This window comes from Xenopus tropicalis, chromosome 1 (assembly GCF_000004195.4).
Source record: "Xenopus tropicalis strain Nigerian chromosome 1, UCB_Xtro_10.0, whole genome shotgun sequence".
Lineage (NCBI taxonomy): Eukaryota > Metazoa > Chordata > Amphibia > Anura > Pipidae > Xenopus > Xenopus tropicalis.
Window position 1 is genome coordinate 34,374,857 of NC_030677.2, and position 14,814 is coordinate 34,389,670.

The 14,814-nt window shown below is 35.4% G+C and overlaps 1 protein-coding gene across 2 annotated transcripts in view; it reads left to right on the forward strand.

The window, feature by feature from the left end:
• pcdh7 (protocadherin 7) overlaps positions 1-12,024 on the forward strand; it is a 511,205-nt gene extending 499,181 nt beyond the window's left edge. For both annotated transcript variants that reach the window (XM_018093920.2, XM_031901728.1), the window contains exon 3: positions 8,297-12,024. In XM_018093920.2, coding sequence (XP_017949409.1) covers positions 8,297-8,673 — 377 coding nt within the window. In that variant the 3' untranslated portion in view covers positions 8,674-12,024. The remainder of the gene's footprint in view (positions 1-8,296) is intronic.
• Positions 12,025-14,814: the final 2,790 nt, after the last annotated feature.

Below are 14,814 nucleotides of genomic sequence, written 5' to 3' on the forward strand. Positions count from 1 at the left end.
CGGACAGCGCGACGCTGCACCAGTCAATTATTAAATACCAACAAATTGTCTGAAAAGATGAATTTCCACAAATATTTTAGTACTTCTGTCCAAAAGCAGTTAACAAACACTGCAACTTCATCCCAATGTGTCTGTGCCAAGCAGGAAATTTAAAGTTGATTTTATTCAGTTTGTGTGCTTTGGAGAAAGCATCCACTGTCCCAAAGATACATGACAATACCACATTCAGAATGACAGCACCCAAAGCCTTGGGGCAATAGATGCTTCTTGAGATATGTTCAGTTGCTGTTTTGCTCTGTTTAGCCTTAGGTGCCAAGGAAGAAGTTGCTGATTCCTTCAAACATGTTTAATAGTTTTTAATAGTGTCCTAGCATGGCAGGATGTGCTTCTGGAATTATTTCTGAAAAGCCCGATTACATGCTTTGTGGTTTATGACAAATAGCGTGCATTTTCCCATTTGGCTCTGTTTTTCAATGAGATTTTTTCTAATTAAAGACATTGCATAAAAATATTTTAATAGACTCTTAATATCCAGCAGAACATTAACTTGCTGTGGGCTTTTACTTTTATGATACATTACAAAGTACAATTTGTAATGGGCCATACATAAAAATGATGCTTTTTGTTGCTATGCCTCTTGCATTAGGACCTCCAATAATAAATATTTGCATGTTAACAGCTTTTTTCCCCTGAGAAAACTTTTCTAGATATACTAAATGTTTCCTAGATACATCAAGTGTTTTCAGGCAAAACTTACAGCTACTGCTATTCTATCTTCATATAAGTAATATTGTGTGTGTGGTGAATGCTCCATAGAAGCATAGTATGAAAGAAAATGTTTATATTATTTATGACATTTCAGTCTAGCAGTTTTTATTCTCAGATTGTCTTCCCACAATTTTTTAATTGAAGATCATGCAAAGGCATTGTGGGAACTCAAGTCTTGATTGAAGGATTCTGCTACATTGTTTCAAGAGTTGGAATAGTAAGGGGCTGATAAATTATGTGTTCAATAGCAATAGAAACAACTTTGAACCCATTGACTATGACTACTAGTGGTGAGCAAACTTGCAGTGTTTAGCAATGGCACACAAAATGTTTTCTAACCCATGATAAATCTGGGCTATGGTCGCCTACAAAATGTCCATGGTTTTTTTTCCACTGGCAGCTTTTTTTGAATTAGCCCAATGTTGTCTCGCAAGAAAACTTTGGGCCACTAGAGAAACCCAAAAAAGTGATACATATGTTTCTCCAAAGGTGATTGACCTTATTGCCCGTGGGAAAGCATCTAAAGCAACTAATCTCCCAGTGTGCCATTACCCTTAATCATAAAAAAAATTAGCAAAACTGCAAAATTTGGCAGAAAAGCATTGTTATCATTGGGAAGGTGACATTACATTGTGGTTAAGGTGCTTTTAGCTCTACAATAACTCCTAAAACTCCTTTTCACTATCCTACAACTGTCCTTTAGAAAAGAAAAGGCTCCCATGTTGCCACTTTTTTACACCATAACCAGTGATCTTTAGGTAGGCAGGGGGTAGGCTCGCACTGTATTGGTTGATGTAGAAAGCTTCCACCCCATTGGTGAGTTTTTAGCTCGAAATCACAAACATTTTTGTTGCTGGTGAAACTGGCAAATTTTGATGTACTAGTTGAAAAAATATATCCCTAATATGTAATAAAATATATTGGAAAGTTGGTTATAATTCAAATCTCTTCATTATTTGAGTGAGGTCCCTACTTAAAATGTTATCAGATATTTTCAGAAACCTGTTGTTCATTTGAAGTGAACGCTATATCTGGATACAGTACCTAGATCTAATTAAAAACATCACTTTTTTCTGCATAAACATAAAGTATATATATAAAGCCATCTGTCTTTATCACTGTCTCCCCCATCTTCACCTGCAAGGGAGGTTAATTCCAATAAAAATACCTAAAATGTATCAGAAATGTTATTCATTTCATGAGACAAAAAATCCCATCATAAAAAGACAATTTATATTTTAGACTTAAAAGTTGAATGTGATTTTTTTCCCCTAATGAACATATTTCATCTTTTACACTATCTACCTATCTATCTGTCTATATCTATCTCTCTCTATCTATCCCTCACTCTCTATCCCTATCTGTCTGTCTATCTATCCATCCATCTATCTATCTATCTATCTATCTATCTATCATCTATCTATCATCTATCTATCTATCATCTATCATGTCTGTCTGTCTGTCTAGCTATCTATCATTTCTCTCTCTTTCAGTATCTATCTATCATCTATCTATCTATCTATCTATCTATCTATCTATCTATCTCTCTATCTATCTATCATTCACTCTCTATCCCTATCTGTCTGTCTATCTATCTCTCTATCTATCTATCTATCTATCTATCTATCTATCTATCTATCTATCTCTCTATCTCTCTCTCTATCCCTCACTCTCTATCCCTATCTGTCTGTCTGTCTGTCTAGCTATCTATCATTTCTCTTTCTTTCAGTATCTATCTATCTATCTATCTATCTATCATCTATCCCTCACTCTCTATCCCTATCTGTCTGTCTGTCTATCTATCTATCTATCTATCTATCCATCCATCCTTAACAACAATTGAGCAATGTTACACACACAAACATGTATTGGTTACAGATGCATACCAAATGACCAAAGGTACTTCCCAGTGCCACATGGCCCCCATGCTCTGCCCTCCTTCACGCCATTGGGTGCTTCATCAGAGGAGGTGTTTTAAGAACAGTGGGGATAACATAAGACATTTCAATAAATTAGCTAAAAGAAGAATCGGCCAAGGCCTTGTGGCGACCAATAATTATTATTCCATCTACATGTAACAAAAACCTCTCTATGCTGTACCAAACTGAATTTTTCTTACCATTCCCAACACAGACATATAACTGGAAAAAAAAATGTTTTGAATGGTACCATAAATCTTTAGATTATAAAAGTTGATTTGGGAAATAAAGTTCTTTTTAAATTCTACAAGATGAAACATATCCATGCTGGTTATACTTATATTTTTCCATGAGGTAACTTTAACATAAAATTAGTTTTCTTGAAAATTGCTTTTAGAAATGCTATTATACCAAAGTTCATTTTGAATAGTTTAATCATTTGCTCACAGAAAGAAAGATAAAAGTATACTCTAGCTCAGGGATCCACAACTTTTTTAACCCGTGAGCCATGCTCAAATGTAAAAAGAGTTGGGGACCAACACAAGCATGAATAATGTTCATAAGGGCTGTGATTGGCTATTTGGTAGCTCCTATGTGGGCTAGCATACAAATGAGCCTCTGTTTGGCAGTACAACTGGTTTTCCTCCAAGTCAAGAATTCAAAAATAAGCACCTTGTTTGAGGCCACGGAGAGCAACATCTAAGGGGTTGGTGAGCAACATGTTACTCACAAACCAATGGTTGGGGATCACTGTTCTAAACCAAAAACCCAAAAGGAGCCAATCTACTGTATAAGCATACATACTATCTGCATTACCATTAAAGCTAAGGGGGTATATATTAATATTCAACATAAGCTAAGCTAAAAGCTTTAAGGTCATGTAGAAGTCAATAGCCAGCTGTCTTGTTTCCAATTTGAAGATCTTCTTCTGCTTTATGGTATTAGAGGCCTTTGGATTTTACAGACTCCCCCTTTTTCCACAATTTCTTTTATTGCATTTTTTTAAAAGGCTGTTTTATTAAATCACTTGGCATTTGAGGTTTTAGCAAGTAGTGGTGAGGAAACCATTTTGATTATAATAATCAAATTGTTGTAGCTTAGTTCAATACTGTGATGTCTTTAATATCATTGTTGTTGCTAATGAACTTTGGACGCCATATTGATGATATTACCAACATCAGCATAGTAGAGCAAATCACAAATCAGTAAGTTGCAAATTGCTTTGTTAGGTGTCCGGTGCTTTGATTCTATTGTTCTTAATTTATCTATTGTGATATTCTCATTATAAAACTTGTGTTTATTTCAGTAGAAATATATGATTTCCCCATGACCCATTAAATCAAGGCTTGATAATAAAATAATAATCATTTTTAGGAGTAATGCAAAATTGTATATTTCATCCAATAGATGCACACTGTAGTTGTAGAGATAAAGATGGCATTAATGGTATTTATGCCCATTTTATATCTTGGATAGATAGGAATTCTCTATATTAAGAAGATAATGGTTATTGTGATCCATTCAGACTTCCAGCATAGCCGCTCAACTAAAGCAACTGCTTTCTATCTGTCTCTTTCTTTACATTTGTCAATTGCTTTTTATTTACAACCAGGACAGACCGATGCTGTAAAGAACCTAAAATAGAAGAAAAATAAATACAAAACCTATAAACCACAATATCAGGAATTGATTAAACCTTTCTAAAAAATAATTATTACTTACACAGGAGCAGTAACAGATATAAACCTTCCGTCAGACCCCCGGACAATTCTCGCTGGATTGCCAATATAACCTTATTATCCCCTTAAGAATAAACTCATAACTCACCTCTTATCAGCTGCTGGTTGTTCACTGGCAGCTGAATGGAGAAAAGATAAACTTTCCACTAGAGATTATTATTTTTTCAGGTTGGTGTGTAAAAGTTAACTTTGAGATCAAACCTATTTCTAAGAAATTTTCACTGTCCAAATGGAATCTTGAAAGAGCTTAAAGAAACAGTCACGGCAGACGCAACAATGCTTTATGGCTGCATTAAATTGCTGATATACCTTCATTTTTATTTTGCCGAATTAGTCGTAAGGAAATATTCCAAGCTTGCTATATTAATTGGTTTGTTTTGCATAGATTTTCTAAAGATGTTTATGCAGTTTTAGTCTTTTCTAAATTTCCAAATTTCTAAGGGTCATTTTCTGGCAACTTGTCTGAATAAAGTGGAATCATGGGGGGGGCAGCCTTTAGATTTTATGTGCATATAAATAATTAACCTTCCTATCCAGCCCCTTTACAACTTGTAATCGTAAACGCTGTCTGATTGGGGTCACTGACCCTGGCATCAGAGTGACTATAAGGCTTTAATGTTATCATTATTCTAATCTTTAATTGCTTACATCTCTGTTCAAGACCTCTATTAATCATCTTCAATCCTGACTTTCAAACTGTTATTTTACGGGTGTCTATGAATAGGTTAAATGCATTGCCCCATTATGGAAACCAGTCAACAAAAGAACTTTTATGGTATGTATAGTACCATAAAAGGTTAAACACGCCATAAAAGGTTAAACATAAGCCCAATAAACTACAGATAGGAAGTGATGTCTTAGAAAAATAAATATATAAATATAGATTTCTTGTCATCATTTGGTCCATTTGTACCCGAGCAAAGGCACAATATTGTACATCACAGTGCAACCCATTTGGGTAATAATACATGACAGACTCTTATCATTGCAATTTATTTGGAGGAAATAATTGTGCAAAATTAGAGTTATAACCAATCCCTTGGCATTACTTGTATTGGGTAACAGGCAGCATATGGTATATGGGATCAACTGTCCTTGTTTATAGAAGATAATTGCTACCATTCACCTATACTTTCCATTAAGAATAATGGCCATAGGTTTAATCTGCCCATTTTCTATAAGAAAACAAAGGCAATCAAAACTTCCTATCTGAAATTGCTCTTACAGAAATACTGAAACACTTTTGAGCTACTGAAAACATCCTTTTGAATAATAGCATAGGCAACTCTTTCTAAACATGCAGCATTATCCACTGGGAACCAACGTTTTCAAGGCCTGTGTTTTGTCCACTTTAGGAAATATACTTAAAAACCAAACAGCATTATTTATCCAAAAATAAATTATGATGCCTTTTTTCATACCTTTAGGGAGTTAGAGAGGAACATTAGATGTATGGTGATGAACATATGAGTTTTCTTGTTGCATTCTCTGCATGCTGTGTAGAACTCCCAAGCCATAGTAGTTTAAGAATTGATATTCTGACAAATGTCAATATTTCTGTTATCCATCACTGAGGAAAGAAACTGCAGGAGTCAGAGCTGAAGCTGAATTCAAAGGTATTTTTAAGGACAGAAGTATGCTCTTTGATGATTAGCTGAAGAGTGGTACTGGATAGACATGCACAAGTATGAAATCTCACTCAGTAACATAGAATAAAATAGCAATGAGTGCCCCCCCAACTATTCAAAATATATTATATAAATCTATTCCTATTAATTCAATAATAATGTAATATCACTGTATTGTAATAGATTTTAATTCAGCATTCATATTATCAGTAAATGAATGCACTTTCTTACAGTAAATAATTAAATAAAATGAATGCATTGTTGAAGGCATTAGAAAACTAACATATGTTCATCACTAAAGCTATAGAATATCCCAAATAAACACAATCTGTGTTTTAGAGCACATTCTCAGCTCCTGGTCAAATCTTGCCAAGACCTTTGCAGATTGGCAGGTTTGACACCTGAAGCCCCTGGTTGGCACCTGAAGCATCAGCTGATATAATAGGTTCCTCACATAACTCTGGTCTTCACCTGTAGCTGGTGGAAAGGTATCCATTGTGTATTTCTGCTGTCAGTGGCAGCAAACAATCAATGTAGGCAAAAATAAAGCAATATTTTTCCATTTTATATTAAACAAATTACTCTAGAAAATAAATATATTCTCCTGATGTGATTGAGCAATGGCTTTTTGCTCACAGACAAATTTTTTTTTTTTTTTTCAATAACAAAAGCAAGGACAGAGAAATACAAAGTTTTATGATACGAAGGCACATTAGTTATCATGAGACAATGAACTAATAGAGCTATTGTTCCAGTGATAGGAAGGCTTTAACTTTTATTGTACAAAGCCTACCTAGGCTGATCAGAACCTCATTGCAATTCCATCTTCTGTACTTAGTCCTCTGTCAAAATGGCCCAGGTGGACAGTTGACTACTAACCAAGGCCCCAAGAGTCTACATAGTATGGGGACCAATCATTTCCGATAGCAGTATTCAAAGATCCAAAGCAACAATGTATTGATGTGTATGGACCCTGAAATATATGAAAGTGTTAGGTCTTTTCTAGATAAGTTGGTAGGGGGCTGTGAAAAGATCCTGTAGCTGGAACCTAGAGGCAAAATTAAAGGACAGTGATGTCAGTATCAGGTATTACTTTCTAGTGACAACTAGATTATCTAGGGATGTTTGATTCTCAGGAATATTTTCATATTCAGACAGCAGATAAACTATTAAGAACAACCTTAACAGGTTAACCTTAATGTTCAGGGTAAAATGTCTAATTCAGATTCCATTATATACCACATATTTGTCCATATAATCAAATATAACATTAGGAATTGCTTCTTATGTTGCCCATATAAGACTTTCTGTACATTACACAATAACACAGGAACACATTTCCTCTCATATAGAGCTCTTCCCTAGGCTGCTGGGGTCTTGACATTTTTTAAGTTCCATTGTTACTGCATTTGTTCCCCTTAAAAAAAATAATACCGCCATGTTGCACAGCAGACTGACATAAATAATAAATATATTTAGAAACATTTTAGCATCACGTTCCAGTTTTAGTCATATTTTTACCCTCTATAAGGCTTATCTGGATATTTATTGTGATACAAGTTTTTCACTACAGATGGAACAAGCTAAGGACTTATCACGTTCCCACCATGTCTCCCCAATTAGAAATAGTATTATTACTCCTTTTATATTAGTTCCCAGACACTCTTTATAAATATTGGGGCCTCATATATTGCAAAAATACTATTTCCATCTACCTGTACATAAGTATAAAAAACACAGGTTAATGGTGGTTGTCTATTCAAACAGCAGTGTCAAAATCCATACTATACAGCTCTTGTTTGCAACACACTTGATACTTTGCACCAGTACAGTAGCTTATTGCAAGCAGTCAGTTACTTGGGTTAATATACTGTAATATACTGTTAATATACTGTAGCTCACAATGTTTGCATCAGGTCTCATATCCCATAGCAATAAGTCAAATGTTTGCTCTCAAACCGTAGACCAGAAAATGGTAATTGCCCATTTGGTATTATAGGTTGCTTGACATGGTGCAAACTTTTAACACCTTCACAAGATTAATCAAATCTAATTTCTTACTAGTTGCTATTAAACCAATTGCAGACAAATATGCCACATCAGTTTAACCATATATAACAAATATTTCATTCCAAATGTTTTAGAACCAATATAAACCATTTGACGGAAAACAATATACAGTTCAAGTGTCCAATATTCATTTTAAGTTTTAATCTTAACATATGCTTTTATCTTTTTTCAGACTCACGACCTTTGCCAGATGTAGCTTTGACGGGAAAATGCACCAGAGAATGCGATGAATATGGTCACTCAGATTCCTGCTGGATGCCTGTTCGCACGTCACCTGAAAGGAAACAGAAAACCCAACCAAAGCTCTCCACATTCATGCCAGTCGACGAACGGGATAGCCAGGAAAAGTTGCCCAATGGGGAAGTAAACCTTATGGGAGATCGCAACAGGAATCTACTTAACAAAAAGTTAGCATCGTATGAGACCTTCAACACAGCTACGTACAGCAAAAGTGAAGAAGCCAATCCAGAGGATATTCCTCTTACACAAACAGGGGAATACAAGCCATCCCCTGTCAATACTTTAACTAGAAGAGAAGTCTATCTGTAAGCTATTCAAGCAACAGGGTTCTTCAAACAAGGAAAGAAATAAGGCAAAACTTTAATATTGCAAGAATTCACACTAACTCAGAAATAAGAGGGGGCCACCAAAGAGACAAAAGCTTTGCCTGCCAAGTTTGCCTCCATATCAGGCACTTAATTATCGTTTGCTTGAATATAACGTGATATGTAAAGATCATTGTTGTTACTTGCATGATTGAACCCCTCCACTGCTGTTTTGTTCACTCAAGTGATGGTTGCAAGTTTTCTTTCATTGTAACTGGCCTATTAAAAAAGAAACAGGAAAATGTGTGTATGGACAGAGTCTCATAAGGAGGGGCATCCGTATGGACCACCTGATTGGTGTCTAAAGCATTACTGGTCATGCCAGTATCTTGCCCTGTCCAGTGACTGACAGTTTTTCTTGGATATATATTGAATGGACATCCTGGGATCTGCTGATTGGGGACAGTAGGTGCTGTCACCCCACATGAGATACACCTAAAACACACACATATAAATTCTAGCTGTTATCTTCTTGCTTAAGCATGTATTATAGCCATTTAGTTCTGTCTGTAAAATAGCTTGTAAACATCAGGTCAGAAAATGATAATCAAAGCATATCAAAATAGTGTGCATTAAAAAAAAGTTACCAAATAAATAAGCACCTAAAACATTAGATTTTCTTCTTATTTTTATGAAAAATGCATTTAGAATCTAGGTTAAAGATTTCTGTGAAACGACATCAAAGATGATACAGGAAGCAAAATGTAAAATGTTATTTTATAGATATATCTCTTTAAAAATCAATTCTATCAGTGATCCACTACACCAACCCTAGTTGTAAACAAAATAGAAAATATATGAAAAATGCTTTTATTGCACAGTAATATTTCCAATTTTATTGAAAGATTATTAGAGGGCATTTGGCCAAAGAACTAAAAACAATAAACATAGTCCTGAAGAAAGATAGGATAAAAAAAAACATGATGTTTTGCACTAAAATCTATGCTGTGTGTGTTTGTTTTACTCAACACAACAGATAATGGATGGAAAGCGTTTGATATAAAGGCGTGCCTTCAACCTAAGGTAAATATATTAATGTCAGTTCAGATGTGCTTGTGCAGTATCGTGAAGGTCCCAAGATTTCACTTATAATTAGAATTCCAGAAATGTTAACCCCATTAAAAGTTCGATTCAATGCAGAATCTTGACCTATCTTTCATCGTTTGATAAGAACATTCACCAAGGATTTCTTTTTAAAACAAAAAATGTTAGTAGGTGCAGGGATAGACGGCGTATATTGAATTATGGCATGCTATAATGGTATATTGAGGGAACCATAGCTCAACTTTACTCTTTATTTTCCTCTATTATTTGTAAACTGCAGTTTCATTTTGTAAATGTATTTTTGACATTATAATTGTATCTCTTTGGCGGCCCTTTTCCAGTTTTTTCCACTTTATGCACTTATTCATTAAATCTTAGTAAAAAATATGAAATACATTTTGGAAAATATAGTCAGAAGTTTTAACCTTGTTGCACACATACCCCCACACACACATATACATATACATTAACTTGTATGTGTAGTAATGAGGGAAGGAAGACTTATGATATATACTACTGTATAGATAGTGCAATTTGTAATTTTTGCGGGTTTCTTTTTATGCTTTGGATTTAGACCTTTTTTGGGGGGTTTTTTTGGGGGGGGGTTTACCAAATGCACCCTTCAACCTTATTTGCATTTTCTAAAAAAAAAACATAAAACCTTCTACTTAAGTTTTCAATGAAATAATGGGTGATATTTTTTGTCCAGTAGTAATATCTGATTTGGTGCATAATAAATGAATGTACAGAGATACCTCTGAGTCCTCAGAGCTAATATAATGTATAAACAGATAGAAAACACATTGAGCCTAGCCATTAAACAGTTTTAAACCAGAATATAAATCTTTTTTATATTGCTGAAAGGGAGTGCAATAGTAAATAAAAGCTGTTTATATATGAAAAGAAATCATTTTGACATTCACCAGTGTATAAAGCTTCACAACCTTGATAGGAGACAATTCCCAATACCTGAAAAGGAAGTTAAAGGACCAGTATCATCAAAACATTATTAATATGCCTTTATGCAAGATATTCTACTTTCAACTTACTACATTATTAGAATTGTACTAACTCGGCTGCCTGCAGTAGAAACATGTGTCCATGCAACGGAATGGAAAGTGGATATACTGTTGATATCATGAATAAAAACGCCAACGTATATGTATAGTTTTCATAGCACTGGTATATTACAGGACTGCTTTACAGAGAGAGCTTATCTGTCAGTGGACAGTCAACAGAAGTTGTTGGACTTTTTCAGTTGAAAGTTAAGTTAAGGTCCATCCTTTGGTCAGTGGCAAGTAGGAAAACATAAGTGAAACTAATGGGCAGGCCAGGGCCAGGGGCAGCAAATACATTTTTACCCATACTCTAACTCTAAATGACCTTCAAACTGAACTTTCAGGTGTATCTAAGAAAGCAAACGTTCACCCCAGAACTTCCCATAACTGGCATTTAGATTGAGCCCTCCCAGACACTGTTCCAAGCCACTTGGAAACCATTGCTGTAAGGCCCTATTACATTCACATAACACACATACCATCAGTTTCATCAGGAGCCAATTAACCTGCAATAAAAGTTAGAAGAAGCCTCAAAGTCAACACTTAGCATCAATATGATTTTTTTTCTTTATTTTATCATACTGGTCCTATAACATGTGATCCAGGGAAGGTATTTAGCTTAGTTCTGCTCTGTGTATTACAGTAGAATACCAAGTACCAGCAAATATCTCCAATATGGTCAATGTTTTTCTTTATGTATATTCATCATGTTACGGCATCCTTTTTTATATATTAGTAAAAAATTATGTTTTGGTCTTTCCTTTGAATACATTTTGTGAGAGGGAAAATTGTGGAAGCAATTTCAAACTCATTGTATATACGCTCAGTAATTTTAGAAGAGCAACATGTACAGTAACCATCTTAACATGTTGATTACTATATTTAATTAGCATGATAAAGGAACAGTATTTTGCATTAGTACTTTTAGCTTTCATTTGAAGTAGATTAAGTCTGTTGCTACTCTGTATATTTAAAGGTTTTTGTAAAATAAAAAAAGGTTTAAAAAAAAAAAATGCCTAAAAACAGAAAAAACAATAAAAAGAGTGAATGCAAATGATGCACCTGTGCCTTTTATACACGTCATCGTAAGGTGGTAGTTGGGTTTGGTCATTAAAGGTACTGAGCTCATCCCAACTTGGAAACTTTATACTCATTTTACTTTTTTTCTGATGATTTATAAAAATGCTCAAAAAGAAAAAAAAAAAAACCCCCAAAGTTCTCCTAAATAGTGATGAGCGAATGTGTCCCATTTCGCTTTGCGGGAAAATTTGTGTATCTTTGAAAAAATTAGCAGAACGGCAAAAAATTTGCGTAAATGTTGCACAGCAAAAAAAATTGACAACAATTTTTTTGATGCAGGAGGCAATTATTTGTCATGTGGCAAATTTTTCCGCTGTGAATTTTGTCGCCCGTTTCACGCAAATCCACGCCTGGCAAATTATTTCGCTCATCGCTACTCCTAAACTCAGTTTATCGACCAGTCTTAATGTTTAATAATAGAAACCTCTTTTATGCTGCAGACTCTTGTGGCATCGACCTAAGTTTGAAACCTGCTTTGGTTAAGAATGAAGTTAAAACACAAGTCTTGGATTTGTTACTATAATGTTTTTCTACATAGTTAGGCAACATTTGGGCAAACATGGGCTCACCAGATCAACCCCCAGACAGGGCACTTTTTGACAAGTGCATTCTGCAGGTCAGAATTTTTTTAAAAAAAATACATGCCTGTAGTGCCTTAGTGTCCTTGGTTAAAGGGATGATATGGTAAGCCAGGTCTGCAGATGTTGTTGAACCATAACACCTATCATCCTAAAGATCTATGTTGCTGAGGAAAACAGGTATTGTCGTCTATTACATCTGCAGACCTTGCACAGCTGGCAGAAACAATGATTAGAACATTACAGCAAAGGCAAAGCAATTTAACAACCTTCCATGCTTGCAAAGAAAGTGGTTATTTTCCTTATGCCCAATTTTGCTGCTGTTTTCATTTGTATATTAATCATATGAAACCCTTCGACTGGAAACTCAATGGAAGTGTGCATGCATTTATCATTACCTTATGGATTTATGCAAAATGGCTTACTGTCTTTACGTGTGTATATATAAATATGTACAAAGCAGGTCTGTAACCTCAACCGAATGGCCTACTGCTCTTTCTCATCCACCAAATGTACTGTATGACTACAAATACGTTCAGTATGGTTTCTCACTGACCGACCTGCTGCCTGACTTTATTACATAAAGAGAAGGCAATGTTCTTATGCAGGGGCGGGACTATAAAGGGAAGAAAGAGAGGAAGGAAACAAAATGCTCTGGGATACAAATATGAGGGGAAACTGTCGTTTCCCAATGCCATGGAAAGTACAGCCATTCTTAACTTCGTTTTGAAGCTCAGAAAACAAATTTCTTTCCTGCAGGGTTTACAGTCATTTTGTAAAGCAGTTGTTCACATGCTCCTAAGCTTTTGCTCATAGCTCCCAGCACCTGGCATACTTGCTGGACATGCAAAGACGTTCTTTCCCCAACTGGGTGTTGGAGAGATTGCCTGTGGCCCTATTATAAGAGGGCAACCATTACTGTTGAGGTAAAAACAATGAAGGGGCATGACCTATACCAGGGATCCCCAACCTTTTATACCTGTGAGCAACATTTAAATGGAAAAAATGTTGGGGAGCAACACAAGCATGAAAAAGGTTCCTGGGGGTAGAAATATGTGCTTTAATCGGCTACTTAATAGCCCCTATGTGGACTGGCAGCCTACAGAAGGCTCTGTTTGGCATTACACTTGGTTTTTATACAACCAAAACTTGTCTCCAAGCCAGGAAGCCAAAAATAAGCCCCTGCTTTGAGGCCCCTGGGAGCAACATCCAAGGGCTTGGGGAGCAACATGTTGCTCATGAGCCACTGGTTGAGGACCATTGACCTATACAGTAGGTGGGGCTAGTGTACAAGAAGAAACATATACAAGCTCTACAAAAAAGGCTTTAACTCGTGCAGAAAAACAGATTTAGTTGCCCTGTACAATGCTCAACAAATACAAAGAGTAGTTCAGAAGGAAGTAACTGAAACATGAAAGGGCTGTGTGGCTTTAAGCCTGTACGCAGAATGTGTTATCTCTTGTTAACCTGGGGTATGTTTTCAGCTACTGTAATTCTCCTTAAAATTGAAACACTTGCATTCAGTGTGGTACGATCTGTTTGTAATATTAATCATTGACTATTGTTCTGCAACTTGGATGTTGATAGTGAAGCAAAGAACAATTTATCATTGTTTATTATGAGTCACTATGCACGCAGCTATGCTAAACAAGCAAAATGTATTAAATGCTAGTCCACTTCTATTTATGAAATATTTTACATAATTTAATTTGCTTTTGTACAGTTTTCTGTAAATATATTGCTTGTCATTTCTTCCCCCATCCCCCATTCTTTGCAGATTAAAATATAATATGTTTAAAACGGTCTCATTCTTTCAAGCGGGCTTCCTGTGTTAACAAGGAGCGCATTGTCCATTGACAAGAACTGCACAAATTCTTATGACATTTTGGTTAAAAGCTTTTTTGAATCTTGCCTGTACATATACGGAGAAGGAAAATTGTTCCGATTATTGTCCACTTCACATGATGATGTAACTGTTGCATGCCTTTGGCTTTCATAATGAAATATTGCATGGATTAGCAGTGCGCTTTTAGCGGATATACTCTTGCGGTTCTCATCTGACCTGTTTTTAAAGTGTAAATAAAATACTGGAATTGGCAGCACTTTTGTCCTAATGTGAAAAACTAATCTTTACTATAGAAGCATAAAACTGCAGAGAGTAGGATAAAAGCCCAGTGACACATACCTGAGTAGGATGCCTTTGCCTTCTAGAACATGATTACAGGAAATTACTGGAGCTTTTGTGCCTGGAGCAGTGCTACAGAAAAGAAAAATTCACCTAAATCAATACTTTTGCAAAACAACACAACATTATAAATACAGATA